This window comes from Dermacentor silvarum, chromosome 7 (genome assembly GCF_013339745.2).
Source record: "Dermacentor silvarum isolate Dsil-2018 chromosome 7, BIME_Dsil_1.4, whole genome shotgun sequence".
In the NCBI taxonomy this organism is placed as follows: domain Eukaryota; kingdom Metazoa; phylum Arthropoda; class Arachnida; order Ixodida; family Ixodidae; genus Dermacentor; species Dermacentor silvarum.
In genome coordinates, this window is record NC_051160.1 from 5,422,623 (window position 1) to 5,441,802 (window position 19,180).

Here is a 19,180-nt window from a genome sequence, read left to right on the forward strand (position 1 = left end):
ATTATTTTAACAATACCTTAGTCTTCATACAAGCAATTAACACACTGATGATTATTTGGACATTGATATACCAGTGAGAAGGATCACAAGCTGTCTGCAGTAACACATAATAAAATATGGTGCTTGAGTTCTGATGGCACATATGAAGGTTTCATTTTCTATTAGTGAGAGTTCCTGCAATATCAAGGTACTGTAAATTTGTGATAACTCGCACTCACATAATTCAAGATTCCTGCTAATTCAAACAGAGATCAAGATTTTGGTTGGTGTTCAATGCTTTTTGAAACCCTGAATTCAGCCAACTTAAAAACCAATTTCACTTATTGCGTGCTTTTCACAATATTTTACACGAGCCATAATTTTCGAGCAGCTGGACAGGTGGTTTCCAAGTATACTAGACATGAAATGGTTGATGCTCTTATATCTGACATTCCTGTAGAGTTCTCTCGTAAACTCCACATTCTGCAAAGTTGACGAAATTCACTGAAAAATTTCAAATTCTTAGTCTGTTCTGCAACTGTAAGCTTTTCACGATCCCAAAGATGCAAGGGATGTGCTGAAAGTAAATTTTCAATAGACAAAAATTAATTGGCACCTGAAGGGGTTCTTATACCTCTTCCAGTTATATTATGCCTAATCACGTGCACAGAACTGTTAATGAATGTCTATACCTGTAATAAACTAAAATTTTGTTCTGGGCCATATTTATGTTCAGGTAATTCAAGCTTTAAGTCTGTGGTCCCCATAATTTTGAAGCAAACCAAGTCAGCTGCAGTACAACCAACTCTGCAGTGTTTAACCCAACGCATTGAATTACGCATTCTAGCAGTCCGGGTTCACTAGTAGGATATAGACAAAAAAGTTGATCTTGTAAAGCACCCCCAAAAATGTTTCTCACGAAATCAAAACACTGCACCATTACATTGCCCTCCAGCCTATCATAATCACTCAAGCTTCTTGATTTCAGTGCATGCATTGTAAACGAATAATATGACAGCGCAGTTTTAATGCAAGTTAATATAGTTTAAGTGTATAAGCTGTGCTAGAAACCAACACAGAAAGTGGGTGGGGGGAATGCAAGCCAATAGGAGTGAGTGTTCCTAACTAAATGGGGTAGGGATAGACAATCTAGGTGCTTTACTTTACATATTTGGTCAGTTGTGCACCAGAATTGTCCGGGAAATGTCGCTTATGCTATCACTTTTCTTTGCACACTCAAATGACACTGCTAAGACTAGTAATCGCAGTAAGAGTAAGAAAATGCTGCACATCTTTCAAAAATTTTGATGTCAAAAGAGTGTTTTACATGTACAAAAGCAATGAGTGACACTCACCCGGTTGTTGCACAGATGACATGCTTTAAAATGTGCTAGCAATGCACTTATGATCTCCAACAAGCTGCGCTTTACCTGTGCATGTAATACCAACAGCAAGTGGAACAAACGCACTCATCTCATTTTGCTGTGCCGAGTAAAAAAAGAGGATCCAAGCTTGTGAATGGTAGCTTGCGTGGTGTGGATCAAGCCTTCGAACCAAATACAGGCAACACAACAAAGTGCACCGGGAGATATGAAGATGGGCAGCATTTTCTTTTGTTTTAGACAAAGAAAAAGCGATATGTGCAAAAAGAAAATAGCAACAAAAAAGCAACAAAAAATGCAAACTGTTGGAAAAGCAAACTAAATTTCAGGCTCTTAATGAAAAGCCAAGGTGAAACAAAAGAATGCACTGAAAGCACTGTTGATAGTCTCGTTAACATAGGTTTTATATTTTCCGAAGCGTCTGGAATAGTTAGTTCATCATAGGTGGTTTGCTATGGCCTGTTCGGTGAAACTAATTCGTAATATACCATTTTACCATTACACCATCCAAAAACAGAAGACATTTGGCTGCCGTCATTTGGCCACTAGGCCATTTAAGTGCCAACCTCTGAGAAGAGATTGGTGGTTGCACAATGGCAGTTGGTGTACAGTCATTGTGCTCATTTTAAGAGTGTTGTTTCAATTAAAACCCGCCACCTCATGCTGATGAGGCAGATGCTCCTGACGTTAGGCCGTCACTATGGTTGGAGGCAATTGGGGAAAAATATGCGGGAGGCACAAAAATGACAGCGGATTGCCCACAGAGTCAGTATGGCAGAGTCATTTCAACAGTGTTCATTTAAATGCCAACAGAAACAAAGTTTCACCTTTGTTAAATTGGTTATAAATGAGTAGTATATACCTATCAAAGCAATTTTGGCAAAGCTGCAAGGCTGCGGTAGTCTAATTTTCTTAGCAGTTTTTAAACAGCACCTAAGCAGATAACGCGTCCACCTGGTGGTTAGCAGATATGATGCAGATCCCAGCATGTCACCTCTGAGATTATCAGCGGGCTGCGGGTGCTGCCTTAGCTCAAAGGTCATGTCAAGGAGGCACGCTGGTTTTTAAAATTCTGTGTTCTGTGTCACTTAAAAGGATCGCTAATGGCAGCATATTTTTTTTCTGCTTCAGCATCAGAAATGTCTCTTTTTGATAGCTTTTTGTGAAGCATCCACTCATATTTTGAAAACACAAAATTTTGCAAGGATGCGGTTCTTTATCTACACTATCTGAAACTAGCCTTTTTACACAGTGCAAAATTACACGGTGCAATAGGTGCCACGGCAAAATTGAACGGCAGCAAAATGATACCGGCTAACCAGGCCAGGTGAAACGACCACACGCAAAAAAATAGATTCCTTTCTTAGAGAGCTGTTAAACCTTACTTGAAGATTAACTGAAAACATGGATAAGGCTATAAAAATAAGACGCACAAAAGGTTCAAAAGGGTGCAATATAAAGCAACGTCATGCAAAAGAATAAACACATGAGAAGACACTATAGGTACTGGTCAAAGCATGCAACATTTACAGATCAAATACTACAAGGTGAAATAAATGCTGACGTCTCTGTCTCTTTGATTATAGGCCAGTTTCCGTGCTTTTCTTATTCCTACCAGAATTTCTTGCTAAGCTAGATCGTCAATCCTTGTTGTACAGACATTATACATAAACATATGCATACACAAAAGGAGCTGGTCTTGCCTGTCTTTGCATGTATGCGCATGTCTGTCCATGCCCATGTAACAGTGAATCCTATCCTTCTCAACATCTCATGTCCCATTTCTACAAAAGGTTGCAGCTTTTCCACCAGCTAACCAAACAAATGTATCTCTGTATTATGCCCAAATCTAACTTAAACACTCAGTCGATGTCAGGGTTAAGAGGAATTGTGCACACATGGCTTTAAGAATTCCTGAGAGGTGCATTCCCGGTGCTGTACATTACTTTAGACAGTTTTTAACTGTATGCCATGAGCCTATTTCATTATTAACACTGGCCATTGTGTATTGTCAATGAATTCAAAAGGAGTTAGTATGCCTATATTTAAGCATAGCAATGCAAAATGAGTTGCCTTGTCTCGCATACCGGGATCGAACAGCTCATCAGTGAAGAGCGCTCATATGCTTTGAGCATGAGCACAAACAGTTGCTTAGGCGGGTTTTTGAGGTCGATGGATTCCGTAAGGCCGCCCGTGAAATCCTCCATAGCCTCGCAGGCCGAGCCCCCACTGAGTGCCTCATAGCTGCCGTGGAGCCTGGGCATGAGAATGAATGTCAGAATTGATTACCATGAGTGTAGATTAAGGGGGTACCGAAACAATTTTTAACACAATAAGAAAACATTCAGGATCTGTGGAGAATCCTGCCATGAACATGTGAGCCAGATATTTCATTGCATGCAGCAGGAAACTTACAATCTTGCATAATAGATGAACTGTTCACTCCTTGCAGCTATCCAAACTGTTCGATTTGTGGCTTAGGCAACGTGACATTAGTGGCTTAGACAGCAACGACATTAAATGGAGTACAATGTCCCAAAGATGCCAACCATTGGGCGCAACATGCATGCACACCCTCCGATTTTCTAGGAAATGGAGAAGCAGCGATTGTTAATGTGTCCCACCTGTACCACGACTGATTCTTTGTTTCCTTTGAACGTCTTTGTCGACATCAGCCCTGAAGGCTTATCAAAGGCACAAAGAAGAAAAGGAAGAAAGAGGGCTACAGGCAGGGCCTTGCTATTGGTACTGCACCAGCTTGAATACAATTCTGGAGTTTTTACGTGCCAAAACCATGATTTGATTATGAGGCACACCGTATGGTGGTGGTCTCCGGATTAATTTTGATCACCAAGGGATCTTTAACGTGCGCCTCCAATGCACGGGACACAGCCATGGCCGGGATTTGCACCTGCGACCTCATGTTTAGCAGCCCAACACCATAGCTGCTAAGCTACCGAGGCGGGTGCTGCACCAGCCGAGAGGAAACATTGTGTTGAAGGGAAATGGAGAAAGTAAACATTGCACTCCTTGTTATAGGTATGTGAATCTCAAATATCACCGAATCGAATCGAATAGTGATCGTTTGAATAATTCAATATATTAGATATGGAGACCCGGGCAGTGCCACATGTTCTGTGCGCCACAGAGCCCGTACTCGATATGCCACCTAAGGGAGCATTTCACTTCATTTTCGATGCAAAGGGAGCGCCGAGCACCATACGGACGGGCCGCCCCAGCTGACGCAGTAGCAAACTTTGTCACTGCGAGTGCTCCCCGAAGACGGTCCGAGGTGGGGATCGCACACACAGTGCCGGGACGATGCAATTCGCACAATGGCACCGCGTCGGCAGAAGCCACCTCTGTGCGTACAAGATTCGTCCAGGTCAACAGGGCCAATCGAAATGATAATGCGACATGGACAGAGGGAATGGCAACAATGGCAGTGCCTATTTCATAAAATGCGAAATAATGACCGAAGATTAGGTTGATTAGCCGCCGATAGGCACGCGGATCATGGTGAATATGCGACAATGAATCACGCTGCTTCAACAGAGGTACGTCAATCTAACTTGCACGTGTGATCTCGGGACTGAACACAGCTGATGAGCCACCCGTATGAACATAGTATTAGAGGCAAGCATTCCATGACGGCTTGAGGCCCATTACCACATTGACCAGCTGCGAAATTGCAGTGAATACTGCGTAGGACATTAGGCGTAATTGGCACTGTTTCATTGGGCGTCCACGACTAAAGTTACGAATTGGTGTTGATTCGACTCAGGTTTATTCGCAGCAGCCATGCGACACTCGGAAAGCCGAAAACCCCACTCACAAACGAAAGCGAGTGTGTTGATCATTGTTCCCGGCTGCCAACTTTGTGACAGAGCGTACGGCGCCTCTTGTTCCCGATGCCATTCATAGACGGACATCGGTGTCTAGTTGTAGTTTCGGGCAACCTGTCTCAAGACTAGCTTTGAATTTACACGGCGGGCGCGACAGTGTCATGACCTGGTTGAATGCATTTGCGTGGATGGCGGATGATGAACAAAGAGGGGAGGGGCGTTACGCAAACTTGCCGTGACCCTCTGTATTTTAGAACCTTAGGACAGGTGGCAAATCATGCGCCCAACCTGACAATGACACTGCACAGGTGGTGCCTGTTCTTTACCGTCGGCACTGCTGTGCAGTCATCTCGTCTGTCGCTCAGATTGGCCTTACCATAACCCGCCTGCAGAAAAGTTGGGCAAGTCCTTCTCTATTTAAGAGCAGAACTTTAAAGCAAGACTTTTTATGCAATAAATAAAAGATTTCTGCAAAACACAAGTCCACTATTAAACTGAAAGCCTCACTGGTATTCAGTACAAATGAACATCACTAATTCACTAGTTTCAGAGAAGAAAAAAACGCACTTGATTCTGTTCCACAAAAAGTCTATTGATAAAAAATAAATTTTCCAGACCTTGATATACTGTAACTGAGCTGTAAAATCAGTGCTGGCATAATAATTTGGTGTTCCCTTTAATAACAGTGGACCTTACTGAACATATTCATTTTGATGTACCTAAGGTACTGATAGCTTAATTGCTATAGTCTTGATATGCAATGCAAGAGATTCCAGAGCATGTGCTTCACCGTGCTTTCTTGCCCAAAATTTAAACCATTAAATGTTGCGAGAAATTTTCTGATATTTAATTTGATATTCAGGTTTCTTTTCTTGATTCGATCCGATATTCGATTTGAAATCTAGTATTCGTTATTCACACACCCCTACTCTTTATAGTATATCATTTCATATTAGGCCATCTTGAAAATGTCTCGGGAAATTATATTCCTTGAAAGGCACTGCACTCATTCAAGCATGTTGCTTACTTTCAAGGCGGTGTTTCTGGTTCCATTTAGCATGAGAAAGGATGAATGCGAGAATGGGAATGTGTGGTAAGCATAGCTCACTTGGCATAAGCCTTCTCAAGCAGGGCACTCCAGAATTCATTGCCCGAGCGTGATTTCATGAAGATGAGGCTGCCATCGAGTGTCGGTAGCCGATCGTCTATGACTACGTCGATCCACCGGTTGGCTTTCCAAATTCGGAAGTGGAAGATGCCCGCATAGTCTTGGTCAAACGACTGGTCTTCGGGGACCACACGGTAGAACAGCTCGTCGCTGAGCGTCAGGTTGGCGGTAGATGCCACCATCCAGCAATTCCCTACAAGAAAAAGAGAGAGTTTGGTGCACCAAGTCAAACTTGAGTATTGTTGGATATACAGGGTGGTCCCAGCTATCATGCACTAAGATTTAAAGAAAAGAGAAATTGCGTTACTTGAAGAAAACCTAGCGCATATTGTTTACCCTGTATATACCATATTTACACCCTGTATACAATCAACTTGCTTAAGTTAAGTTCCAGAGAACAAAACATTTTAATTTGAATCATCAGAAGTTTAAAACAAAATGTGCGCCAAAGAGAATCATGACTTGATACACGAACGGATATGCAGACTTGGTCGCTTACGAGTAGACATGAAAGAATGGCAGTAAAGCAAAAAAACAGAAAAATATGCATAACACACAGCCATATCCACAGTAAGTAAGTACGTCAGTGGTACTATTTCATAACTGCACTTGTGAACATACGCTGTAGTGCAACCTGAATATCAAACAATGGCACATTCCTGACTTATGCCTTACAAATTTCATCTGATCAGCCATTTGTAACTGCATTCCTCTGTACTGGGAAGTAAAAAACTTGAATTAGGAAAACATGGCGAGTATGCACTCTAACCTCGTTATGAAACTGGTATAATGAACTAATAGATGTAACGAAGTAAACGAATTCCCTTGAAATCCCAATAGAGATCCATGTACTTAAAACCTCTTTTAATGAAGTGAAATTGTACTGCCAATGAATATAACAAACTAGATTCGTCTCCAAAACCAAAAAATACCCGATATCGCTTTCCTTGAGGTTCAGCACTAACTCCCGCATCACCGCGTTGAATACGCCATCGTCTTTCTGCACTCAACTGGCTGTAAGCGGCAGCTCACTATCGCACTTCTCCACTCAGCTACGTGCCTGGCTTCGCAAGCCGCGTCACTCTCCGCGGCTTAGTGCATTTAAAGATTAGTGCATTTAAAGATTAGTGCATTTACTTCTCGCGCCGCGCAGGCAGGCGCAGCTGGGTAGAACCTCCACGATCTTTCCGACGCAATCTCGGGGATCACACGCAAGCCTGTGCGAGTCGCGGCAAGCTGCGCACCTACGCGGGGTGGTGTAAAAGATTAGTGCATTCATTTTTCTCTTTCTCTGGGGCACACCGCGCAGGCAGCCGTAGTTGGACCTGGCCTCCAAGATCTCACTGGTTGAATCTCAGGGGTCACTCCCAGGCCGTACGTGAAAGATTAGTGCATTCACTTATCCCTCTCCCTGAGGCGCCCCGCGCGGGCTGGCAGCTGGGCGTGGCCTCCACGATTGCATCAGCCCCGGTGCCATCTCGGAGGCCACAAGCCAGCTGAGCCAAGCCGACGCGGTGAAGTTCGCTTGCCTCCTCGATCACACAGTGGAGCGCTGTGTTGTCTGCCACGTGCTGCACGACCGCGTCGAGCCATAGGGAAATCGGAAGACGAAGACCATCACAATGGAACAGAGGGCAGCTGTCTAAAGGCTGTCATGTCAGGTGCTAAGAAGTCGCGTGTTACACACGCCGAAGGTTGTTTTGTTGTTTTATTCAAATTTCATCGCAAGTGTGGCCATGTATCGGTTCAGCGGGCCGCAAAGCCATCTTCTTATTTCCATGTTTACAATTGTGCACCCCATTTTGCAAATGTTACTGTAGATGCAAATAATGGATATAACGAAGTTACGGATATAACAAAGTAATTTTGGCTCCCCCTTCAACTTCGTTATAACAAGGTTCAAGCATACTTAAAATTAGGGTGCTTCATAATACGTCCTAAAAAAAGAAGCAGGCCAACCAGATTAAAATGAAATTCTGGGGTTTTATGTGCCAAAACCAGCTAGGATATGATTATGAGGCATGCTCACCATGGCCGGCATTTGATCCTGCACCCTCAACAACGCCAAAGCCACTACGCCATCACGGTGGATCAACTAGATTACAAATATCCGTTTGAATTAACTGGAATTTAAACGACTTTTCAGTTTCATAAAACAAGAAATAATTTTTTTTTTTTTAAGGCTGTTTCAGTAGTACAACTCCACATAAATTAACACTGGCACTCTTTTGAGACTAGTGACCTACGGCCTGTGCACATTGCTGTGAAGGCCATATTAGAAATAAAGAAGCTCAATCATGACCCTTGTGCCTGAAGGCAGGAGGATGATTTCTTGATACTGTTATCACTGTGAATCCGGTCGAGGAAGACATTTCCAGCTTCTCAAACAGGTTTTACAACATTGTATTATCATAAGTTTAGACTTTACATATTTGGTTTTGCTTTCAAGCAAGGGTTCAAGCCTTGCACAAAGAGGCAGTAAACGTATATTCACTTTTTACTTTAATAAAAAGTGTGTACACAAGCATAAAATTTATAAAACTCCAGTAACAAAGCCCTGAAGTGCAGATAGTCCTATTGTCATGTGTGCTGCATACAGCAAATGCACACTCTAATGATAAAGAATTGTCTGCAATGAGCTTAATAAAAATTCACAAGCTGAATTTTTTATGCCACAAAATGAGTGTATCAGAATTCCAATTCAACAGCAACCGATTAGAAGCACAGTTATTTTCGGTCATTAGGTGCTACCTTCAACATGTCTGGAAGAGACCACAATACTACATTTTAAACTTTGTCCATCTTTTGTTATTCTTGCTTTGGCAAAGGCAGGAGCTAAGTTTTAAGTGGCATGCTATAAGTTGCGAAATTGCTAACTATGAAATTGAAATACTTCATACCAACACTTCCTTGGACAACATCAAATCTTGATGCTCCATCCACAAACAGCTTTGGATTATTGGTGATTTCCTACAGAAAAAAGAAAGAGTATGTTACAGTAAAGTGTACACTGATCAGAGAACTTGCACCACAAAAAATAACTGAACATATAAAGTGACTCAGCAGACAGGAGTAAGCAGAATACAACTCCTGCAACTTGAGTTGAGTTGCCAATTAGAAATGGCAATATATAGAACCTTATCTAATTGTTTCTCTACGATGTCTTGACCATGCATTAATAGCACCATTTCATTAACCCTGTAATGCCCAACGTATTGTTCTTGCTAAATTCGGTTCAATACCTCAAAATTTTGATTTACCACAGGAAGCCTAATGTATATCCTCAGTAGCGTTTTTGGAGCAAATTCTCCCAGTTGTGTATAGTTCAGCAAACCAATTACTAATTAGTTACTATACTAATTATGTTTTTATTTCAAAATAGCATTTCAGTGTGTTTTTGTTTTTACTTTTTACAAATATATGCTCTCCACTCTCCATGGCCAGAAATAAAGGTGAACAATTTGTTCTAATTTTTTTTGATGTACATAGAACTATGAACTATGACAACACTGTGAAGCCCAAACACAGTTTGGGCTTCACAAAGTTTTAAATGATTTAAAAGCTTGAAGCCACTATAGACAGAGCAACCTACATCTGATGACTGATCTCTAGATCTGCCCATAAAATGACTCCTTTAAGCACGAAAGTAAAGACAGATATACAACATTCCACAGAAATGTTATTTCGTTAACCTGTCCATCTGTATGGTGCTGTTTCACATCATTCAGACATTCCCTTTCAAACCCAATAAAAAACATTGAGGAGATGAGAAAGGTTCTGCAATCTGTCTGACCGGTGGCCGAAGCCAGGTGATGGGGAACTTGGGGTCCTTGTTGCCCCAGACAGAGCTGCCCTTGCAGGGGAACTCGGGGTCCTCGAAGAGCACCCCATTGGCGTGGCACTCCTTTCGCAGCTGGTCAAAGTCCTGGATGCGCCCACTGCGGTTCTTTAGGCCAGCACCACGCTCACCCAGCTGCAAAGGAGAAGCAGGCAAAGGTCAGAACAGTAATGACATTGCAGCGCTGAGGAAACAAAGAAGTTCACAAGCAGAGTTGCAGCAATGCATACCTGCCAATGCATACCTGCCAACCGATGGACATTAAATTAATAAAAATCCGGAATACATGAGGAAAGAAGGGGAGGGGTGAAGTAGCATCGTTTTTGTCAGAGTTTGCCCAGAGCACACATTCCTTGTGGGACACATGTGCTCATAGGCGCATCTACCGGAGGGGCAGGGGGGCCACTTGTCCCCCCACTGTCCAAAGAGGGGGAACCAAAGTATGCCATTTGCCCCCCCACTTTTGAAAGTGGGCACTTTCGGCTGCACGCTGGAAAGTCCAACAAAACTACAGCTGAAGCTAAATTTTCTTTAATAGAGTGGCTACGTAGGTAATGCTTTTCTTTACTATGTATCCCCTGGCTGGGCAGTGAGGATTGTCTTTTGTGCCTTCTCGTGACGTGCTGTAGTGGGCGACACTCGGGATTCGCCATACACGCTCGCATTGCGGAGAAGGCCTGGCACTGGACAGTTCCAGCCGTAACAAATTTCCACTTGCGCTACTTGAATCGTGTCCAGCTTTTCGGGACCGCCTAACCATATTTGAAAACACAATCGGCTTGCTATGCTTAACCTGCGGGCGAGGGGCGATGTCCCTATAAAGATTTATAATCAGCTGCGCTGAACGATCGATCTGTGTGCCTTACGGCATGAAATCCTTGGTGCGCCTTCCGGCATGAAATTTTACTAATGCAACTTGTTAAAGAATTAGGTCGATAATTGGATACAGTACTACGTGGTCCCGAATTGTGTACAGGTACAACATAGGCTATTTTCCAGTCATTAGGAAAATAGTTCCAGTCATCATTCCATTTCAATACCAATAGAACACAGAACTGAATTTTTTCTGAAGGCATGTGTCACTTATGATTTTGTCGATATCATTTTGAAACCGTTTCTAAATAAGAGAGCACTATTACTTGTTTCCTGACAGGAGCAAGAGTAGCAGATACGAGTATTTTATATCATGAAGAAATGAAGGCCACCTTTTGGTGACATGTACTGAAAATATGAACGGTGGAGGTTGCTTGTGTGCTCGAAAAACAGTTACCAAATACTCAGCCTTCTCCCAATGTTTATGCGCTATATACAATACGGCATTTAGTTGTTTCCCCCCGGTATCCTCAGTAAACTATGCGTGGCACGGTGTTTGTATTTATTCGAAGTACGAAGCAATGATCTGAGTGACGAGCGATATATGTCTATTCTGTGTAGGTTCATTACAGCTTTTGTAACTTAAGTGTTTCAGGGTGTCATAGTGCCTCTAGTCGAAATGTTTCCCAGACTTCTAAAACAACTTCACGAGATACGGACTTGAAATTCCGTGAAAATAGGGAGAATTCTAGGTGCAATGCGTTGCGAAACTTTCACTTTCCTGCTTAAAATGCAAATGCTGCAGGTAATTACTAAACCCTCGTATTTCCATCTGTTTTCGTGCAACATACAAGATGCGTTGTTTGTTTCTCCGGTGTCGTCGGTGAGCTAAACATGGCGCCTTGTTTATACTTGGGCAAAATTAGGTGCATGTTATGGGCAATATATTGGCAATGTTCAAAATGCGGGGGGAAATTCGCCTTTTCCGATAGAATAGGCTGCTACGCTGTCATAGTTAAAACTACAACTGAGGTTGGTGGTACGCTATGAATACTCTCTGTGCGAAGTTAAATGAAGTTGGATCAAACACAGTCTTCGTAAAAACATTCTTATTCAAGCATTAGAGCATGTGATATGGCTGCTTTCAACTATACTTCCCATTGTCCCGACATAGCTGTTGGTTTCAACAGTTTTATATTTCGTGGAAAGGGGAGGGGGGTCATGGTAAGGGCAATGTGCGACAAAATGTTTACGTTCCTGGTCTAGTTATAAGTGTAGGAAATAATTGATGAGCTGCCGTTTTTCCCCCCTATTTTCATACGTCATAGTTGCTTTCAGCCATGGCCTTGGTTAACTAAACAAGACACTTTGTTTACATTTGGTGAAATAAAGGCGTGGTATGAACACTGTAAGTAAACTTCAATGACAGGGGACGAATTATGACATTTGCAGTAAATTACGCAAGCAAGTGATCCGGAGGTTACTGAATGTGCATTTCGAACAAAGCAGAATTTAACCTGCTTCGGCAGGTTAAAGTAAATACAGTAAGCTGTCGTCTACTGTATTTGAAGTACTGTACTGTATGTACTGTAAAGTAAATACAGTTAGCTGTCGTCTGCCACGGCAGGCCTGCGTCGGGCCTGCCGTGGCAGACGACAGCTAACGCGCTACCAGAGGAAATCCGAGGAAAACTTCGATCGCGCCCTGCGGAAAAGTTTTTGAGGCGCGATTTTGCTTCGTCAGTCAGTAACTGGTCTTAATAATGCCGTTTTGAAAGTAGCAACGCGACGATGCGAGACGGCGCAAATATCAGCGTGCAGCAAGCGTTTGCGCACGCGGGATGAGAGGAAAAAAAAAAAAAAAAAAAAAAAAAAAAAAAAAAAAAAAACCTTTTGCCCTCGCCTTGTCGGTTGCGGCAACTTAAGGTGCAGCAGCATGCCATCACAACGAAGTTCTTGTCCCTGACACGTTTGATCCGTTTGTGCGTACAGCACTTTCGTCTCACAGGCCCGAGAATGGCAGTCGGAGCGCGCTGGAAAGAAAAAAATGTACAAAAGCGCAACGCGTGCTTCCACGTGACACGGATTGGCCAATGGGGGATGATGATAAGTGGTTCTTGAGGGAAAGGGAAAGGTTGACGCTATCTTCTGCAGCCCTTGAGGGAGCACGGCTCAGCGCCAAACCAATGGGGGAGCGGAGGAGGCTGGGGCGACAGTAGGCGGCAAGGAGGAAACGCCGGGGTGAGCGCGGTGGCGGCAAGATCTAAGAATGACGCTACTTTTTATATATAGGGACTATAAGCGGTGCCGTACGCATGCGCCCTCTGGCTGGCAAAACAGATAACCAGCGACTGGCAACATGCAACAGCGCGGTTATGGTGCCCAGAAGACCCCTTCTAGCCACCATAGCGCGGTCACAGCGTTTGTGTGCTGGCGACCAGCAAAACTTTGGCCCGAGCCAGGATTTTGTTATTACGTTTGTTTTCTTATTAGTTAATTTTCTTATTAGTTAGCTCGAGCGGTTCGCATGCGCCGGCATCCGCACTCCGATTTGGGGACGCGACGTCTGTTGAGAGCTGACAACCGAGAGGCGGTGCAAAGATGTTCGAAGTCGGCAACTATCGTCAACAGCAGACGACACTGGATTAGTGTACTAATCTAGTACACTATAGACACTGGCATTTTTGTGTCGGCGTGGGTTCAAGCTTCCGCGTCACGGCGAAAACGCGACTCTTGCACTGTCACATTCTGTTCTGCAATTGCATGTGTTGCGTTGGCGCGGTGACCCACCTTTCGAACACTGTGCAGTGATCTTACCTGCGCCTTTTTTATTGCGATAGCAATTATATGGACACTCAAAAGCAGATTTCTGCCGTCGGCGTCGCCGTCGCCGTCGGCGTCGCCGTCGCCGTCGCCGTCGCCGTGAGGTTCCGTATGACGTCAATGGAGATGAAATCGTGGCCGCGCGCCGCCGAACGCTGTATGTGCGAGTGAAAGGGCGCGAGGGACGCGCTCTTTCACGGGGAGTGAACGCACGGCGGAGAACAAACGCGCGTTCTGCGCCGTGCTTCCTTAAGGGCTGCAGAAGTAGGCGTCTCTTTCCTCCTTTACAATCACCATATATGTAGAGCAAACGCGCCTTCTTCCGATGCGCGAGAGGCCGTGGGGGAGGGGGGGGAAGGGGGAGGGAAGGGAGGCGACGTTTAGCTGCGGCACCAAGTGCCTATTTATATCAGAGGCTCCGGCAACAGTCACCAACGCCGCACGCATTTTGAGCGAACGCGGGCAAAATGCCGACGGCGTCGACAACAGTTCGGCGCGTTGCCGGTGCTGCTGCATGTCCAAGTTTATACAGCTGATAAAGCTAATATCATTACTCCGTATATCTCTCTACAAATTTGCTATCGCAATTGATGCTTCACCTTTCAGGTGAAACTGCGACAACTTTTTTTTTTCGTTTTGTTTTCTTTTTTAATTCATTGCTACCGCATAATGTTGTAATATCATACATCGCTATGTACTCGGTTGTGTGCGGCGCGATGGTGCATTTTTTGTAGATGTGCTAGTGAAAGCTTGCAGGAGCGCGCGTGCACGCGAACACACGCGTTTTTAAGCCAATGAACAAGGGATTTGTCGCAGCAACAGCGCAGCACGCTGAAGCGCCGCAGCGTTATACAGGGTGTTCATTTTTAGGTTTTAGAGATTTTTGGAAATCGTCTGTGGCAGGTAGCATAATTCCTATCATTGACCTGGGTTATTCGATGAGGCGGACATTAATACACGTGAAATCGAAACACATATTGAACTAATTAAAAAAATTGACTAATAAATTTAGTTAATTACTTTACGACACATATTGCGATTTACGAATTGAAGCCGGTGAGCTTGTCAGGCGTATCCACTTGGGATAAATTTCCAGAATGACGCCAGTTTGGAGATATGCGCCATCAAACTCGCCGTAAAAATGCACTGTTGTTCCAGTTACTTTTTTACGGAAATGCTGTTTTATACATTGAAGCACGAAAGTAACTGGATGTATGTATTTCGTCCCACACTTTGGGAAATAATATATATCGAAACTGGCGTCATCCTGGAAATTCATTTCAAGTGGATGCGTCTTGCAAACTCACCGGCTATAGTTCGTAAATTGCAATATGTGTCGCAAAGTAATTAACTAAGAAGTTCATTACTCAATTTTTGTTAAATATATGAATATGTGTTTCGATTTCTCGTGCTACTAGTGTCCGCCTCATCTAATAACCCAGCTCAACGATAAGAATTATGCTACCTGTCACAGGCGATTAAAAAAAAAATTCCGTAAAGCTTAAAAATGAACCCCCTGTATATTAACATAATCTTATATAGATGGTTCTATTATCGCGGAATACAGCTGTGTAGATCGACAAGTCACTTCTCTTCATCACCGAGCACGCGAGTGAATATTCAACTACGGCTTGTTGATTTATTTGCTCACGCTTTTTTTTAGAAGCTGCCGAGTTAAAAGTGAGCGTACAATTGATTACATGATGGAATATGACAGCGTTAAGAAACGCTTGTTAACGTTTGTTAATAAAAAGACGTTTTGTTAGGAAAGTAACTGGAACGCCAATGCACTTCTCCGCAAGTTCGGGAACTAATACTGTCTCGAAACTGGTCTCATCCTGAGATTTCGTTCCCAGAGGATCCGCCTTGCGAACTCCACCGCTAGATTTGTAAATTGCAATATGGGCGATAAGGTAATTAGGTAAAAACGTAATTGGGAATTGTTTGTTAATTAGGCGATTACGCATTTCAATTATTTGTGCAAGTATTGTCCGCCTCTTCGAGTACACCAGCTCATGAACCAGAATTATGCTATCAGCCACAGGCAAACTTTAAATAATTTTGAAAGTGTTCGCTGAAACACACAGCCCGTAACACAAATACGATTTTCCAGCCAGCTAACACAGCGGCGAAAGGCAGAACCAGTTTCAAAAATAATAATAAAAAAAAATTGAAGAAGAAACAAACCAACCAGTTGGAAAATCATTCAATATGTGACTGCGACAGCTGTATGATTACGAAAAACAAATTAGACGACGTTCTAACATAGAAGCACGACGATCCGCATGCAAAACCACATCACGCGATGACACCAGCAGCGAAAGCAGGACGAAACATTCCAATTGCTTTCGCAACGTGTTTGGACAAATGATCCGCAGCCGATCACAAAAGTGGAGCAGCAGTTAGAGATGACAGAAAAGTAAAAAACAGTGCGGCGAGAAACAACACGAAAAGTGCTTCGCGAGGAACGTGCGGCAAACAACCGCGAGGCGAACGACCGACTCGGAACCAGTCCAGCAATCAATAATTAGCTTTCCGGGGGAGCTCGCTAGCATTCCGCTAATGAAGCCGTGCCCAAACAAACACATCCGCGGTGCCTTACGTCAGAAAGATGGCGAGGGCGAAACAAAAGACTGGTGACAGCTCAGCGCACACGTTACAAACAGTCAACTTATATACGTCTCTCATGAGGATAAAGTGTGACAGAGCGTTCTAACAGATACAGTTCTATTTAGGTTGTCTATTAACGCAATAGCGTTAAGGGCCCTGTGTCGCGGAAAATTCGGTGTCGGTGGCGTTGTCCGTTAGAAAAAAAATTATATTTAGGTATAGGTATATGCGGGTTATATTGCCACATCATTCTATCACTTAAGTTGCTCATACCTTGTCTCAACATTCTTCATAAAGTTATTCCCCTCCATTCTGCTTTAAATTTAGATGACATGCAAACACCCGCGTGCACATGCATGAAGCAGCGAGAACAGAACAATGAATGACGAAAGCAGCAAGTACGCGCCACAAACAAGCTGCGTTGTAAATGTATTTTGAGATGTAAGTGTCAAACGCTACTTTAATCGATATACGGGGTGTTTTCTTTCTCTTTCTTAACCGTACATATTTTTTTAATCGCCTGTGGCAGATAGCGTACGTAATTGTAGTCCTTGAGCTAGATTACTCGAAGCGGCCGACGTAACTCGCATGAGAAATCAAAATGCATAATCAACTAATGAACAAAATTGCACTGATTACCTTCTAATTATTCATTTACGCCACACATTGCAATTTACGAATTGTAGCCGGTAAGCTTGCAAGGAACTTGGACCAACAACTAAAGATCGCACGGGTTTCGAGATCTGCGCCGTGAAACTTGCGGTAATAATGCACTATTTCGTCGTTATTTCGTCGCACACTTTGGAAATTAATATCACAAAACTGGTGTAATCCTGAAAGTTCGTTCCAAGTGGTCTTGCGAACCCAACTCGTAAATTGCGATATGTGCCGTACAGAATTAAAAAGTTAATTAGTGAATATTGCTGGGTTTGGGTTAATTAGTCGATTGTGCATTCCTATTTCCAGTGCAAGTCCGCCTCCCACTAGAATTATGATGTCTGCCACAGGCGATTTTTAAAAGTCTGCACGATCGCCAAAAATAAAAAATAAAATGGTATTTGCGTCAAACGTTTTTGAGTTGCCAGTGTATGGCACGAAAACATTGGCATATGATGCGGGGAGCGTAAGACGAAAAGTTGATCAAACGAGGGCGCGCACACGCGTCACAACCTATGCTGCGCCGTACACAGAGTTTCCTAATTATTGCATGAAACTCTATGGCGCCGTATACGAGATGTAGTATCGTGAAAATCATGCATGACGCGCCGTTCTGTTCCAGTTCAACTTTCACCGATTTGTTGTATACGACCAGGGGCGTAGCCAGGGGGGGGGGGGGGGGGTTCAAACCCCCCCCCCCCGAATTTTTTTCCCCGCAACCCCCCCCCCCCCCCCCCCCCCACTTACCCGCCCTTTGTTTTCGTCGCTTCGCGCTGACATAATTCATGAAACCGGTGCTACTATCACAATTTCATTCCTGGGCGCTTCCGCTTGGTTGGTAATTTACAGCGAATCATGTCTGCATATGGAAAAAACTGTCACGGTGTTTGTCAAGGCTTTGACACTCTGTGAAGTTTTGAGCGAGAATGTGGCGGCCGCATTCTGAAGCAACAAATGCGGCAGCCGCATTTTAAATGATGGCGAAAACGCTCGAGGCCCGTTTACTTAGATTTAGGTGCACGTTAAAGACCCCAGGTGGTCGAAATCTCCGGTATACATTTTCGCCGCTTCCCTTCAGGTGCCGGTTAGGCCGCGCTCGCGCAGGATCTTAGGCTACGTTCACACTTGGTCTCGGAGCTGTCGGAAGCGGCAAAATCTTGCAAAAATCTGCCCACCTAGGCGGCAAAACAGGCAGAAAAACAGGCTGCGAGCCAAATCGGTCTCGGACCGATTTTTTCGCCATGGCGAAGCGGAAACGCGGCGGAAAGTCGTTCTGCTTCACTGGAAGCTACACTAGCATGTAAACAACCGGTCGTAAAATTGAAACATGGCACCAGAAGTGTATAGGCTGTAATGCTGATCGACGCGATCAAGAACCAGCCCTTGCTCTAGGACAAGAGTGGCAGTACAACGTACTGTCAGCAATACTCGCGATAGTGTATTCAACGTCGCGCGACCGGAGGTGCCGCAACGAAGCCTTGGCGTGGCCCAACTTCTCGCGCTCAAAGCCAGGCGAACCCACCACCGCCGTTTCCGAGGTGTCCGCGTCTTCCGTTTATTCATTGTCCATTTCTAGAAAACAAGTAGGTAGAAGTGTAAAAGCCATTTCTTCTTCCACTTCCACGGCAGATTCCTCGTTGGCGCTCCATAATTCTCCTCGCACGTATACGGTATGTTGCAGAAGTCGCGGGGTGCTTTTCTCGTCGCGACGATAGATTGGGAGCGTAGGTCTCACGTAGGACGCGCAGGCTTTGGCGAGCCCCAACACAAGGGCCAGCCCGGGTTTTAGCTGTGGTGTTCCCGTTGCCCCTTTGGTGTCCTGGAGGCGCCGACAATACTAAATGATGAAATGTTATTACAACTTGTGAATAAAAGCTATTAAAGAAATATTCTCACGCCTAGGCACCAACCTGTGACTCAGCGCTACCGCGCCCGTGTGCGGAGAATTACGGAACGCCAACGAGGAATTTACCGAAGGTCGCAGATGAAACGCGAAGTTACGTAAAATGATCACTTTTGATGACGGTACGTGGGTCAAAGAATGAACATACCGCTCGAAATAATGC

General features: G+C 44.1%; 1 protein-coding gene across 9 annotated transcripts in view; it reads right to left on the reverse strand.

Annotated features, from left to right (window-relative positions):
- LOC119457474 (calpain-A-like) overlaps nt 1-19,180 on the reverse strand; it is a 155,296-nt gene that overhangs the window by 47,932 nt on the left and 88,184 nt on the right. For all 9 annotated transcript variants that reach the window (XM_049670115.1, XM_037719051.2, XM_037719052.2 and 6 more), the window contains exons 2-5: nt 10,168-10,347; nt 9,275-9,344; nt 6,315-6,567; nt 3,449-3,617 (exon numbers count right to left, since the gene is read on the reverse strand). In XM_049670115.1, coding sequence (XP_049526072.1) covers nt 3,449-3,617; nt 6,315-6,567; nt 9,275-9,344; nt 10,168-10,347 — 672 coding nt within the window. The remainder of the gene's footprint in view (nt 1-3,448; nt 3,618-6,314; nt 6,568-9,274; nt 9,345-10,167; nt 10,348-19,180) is intronic.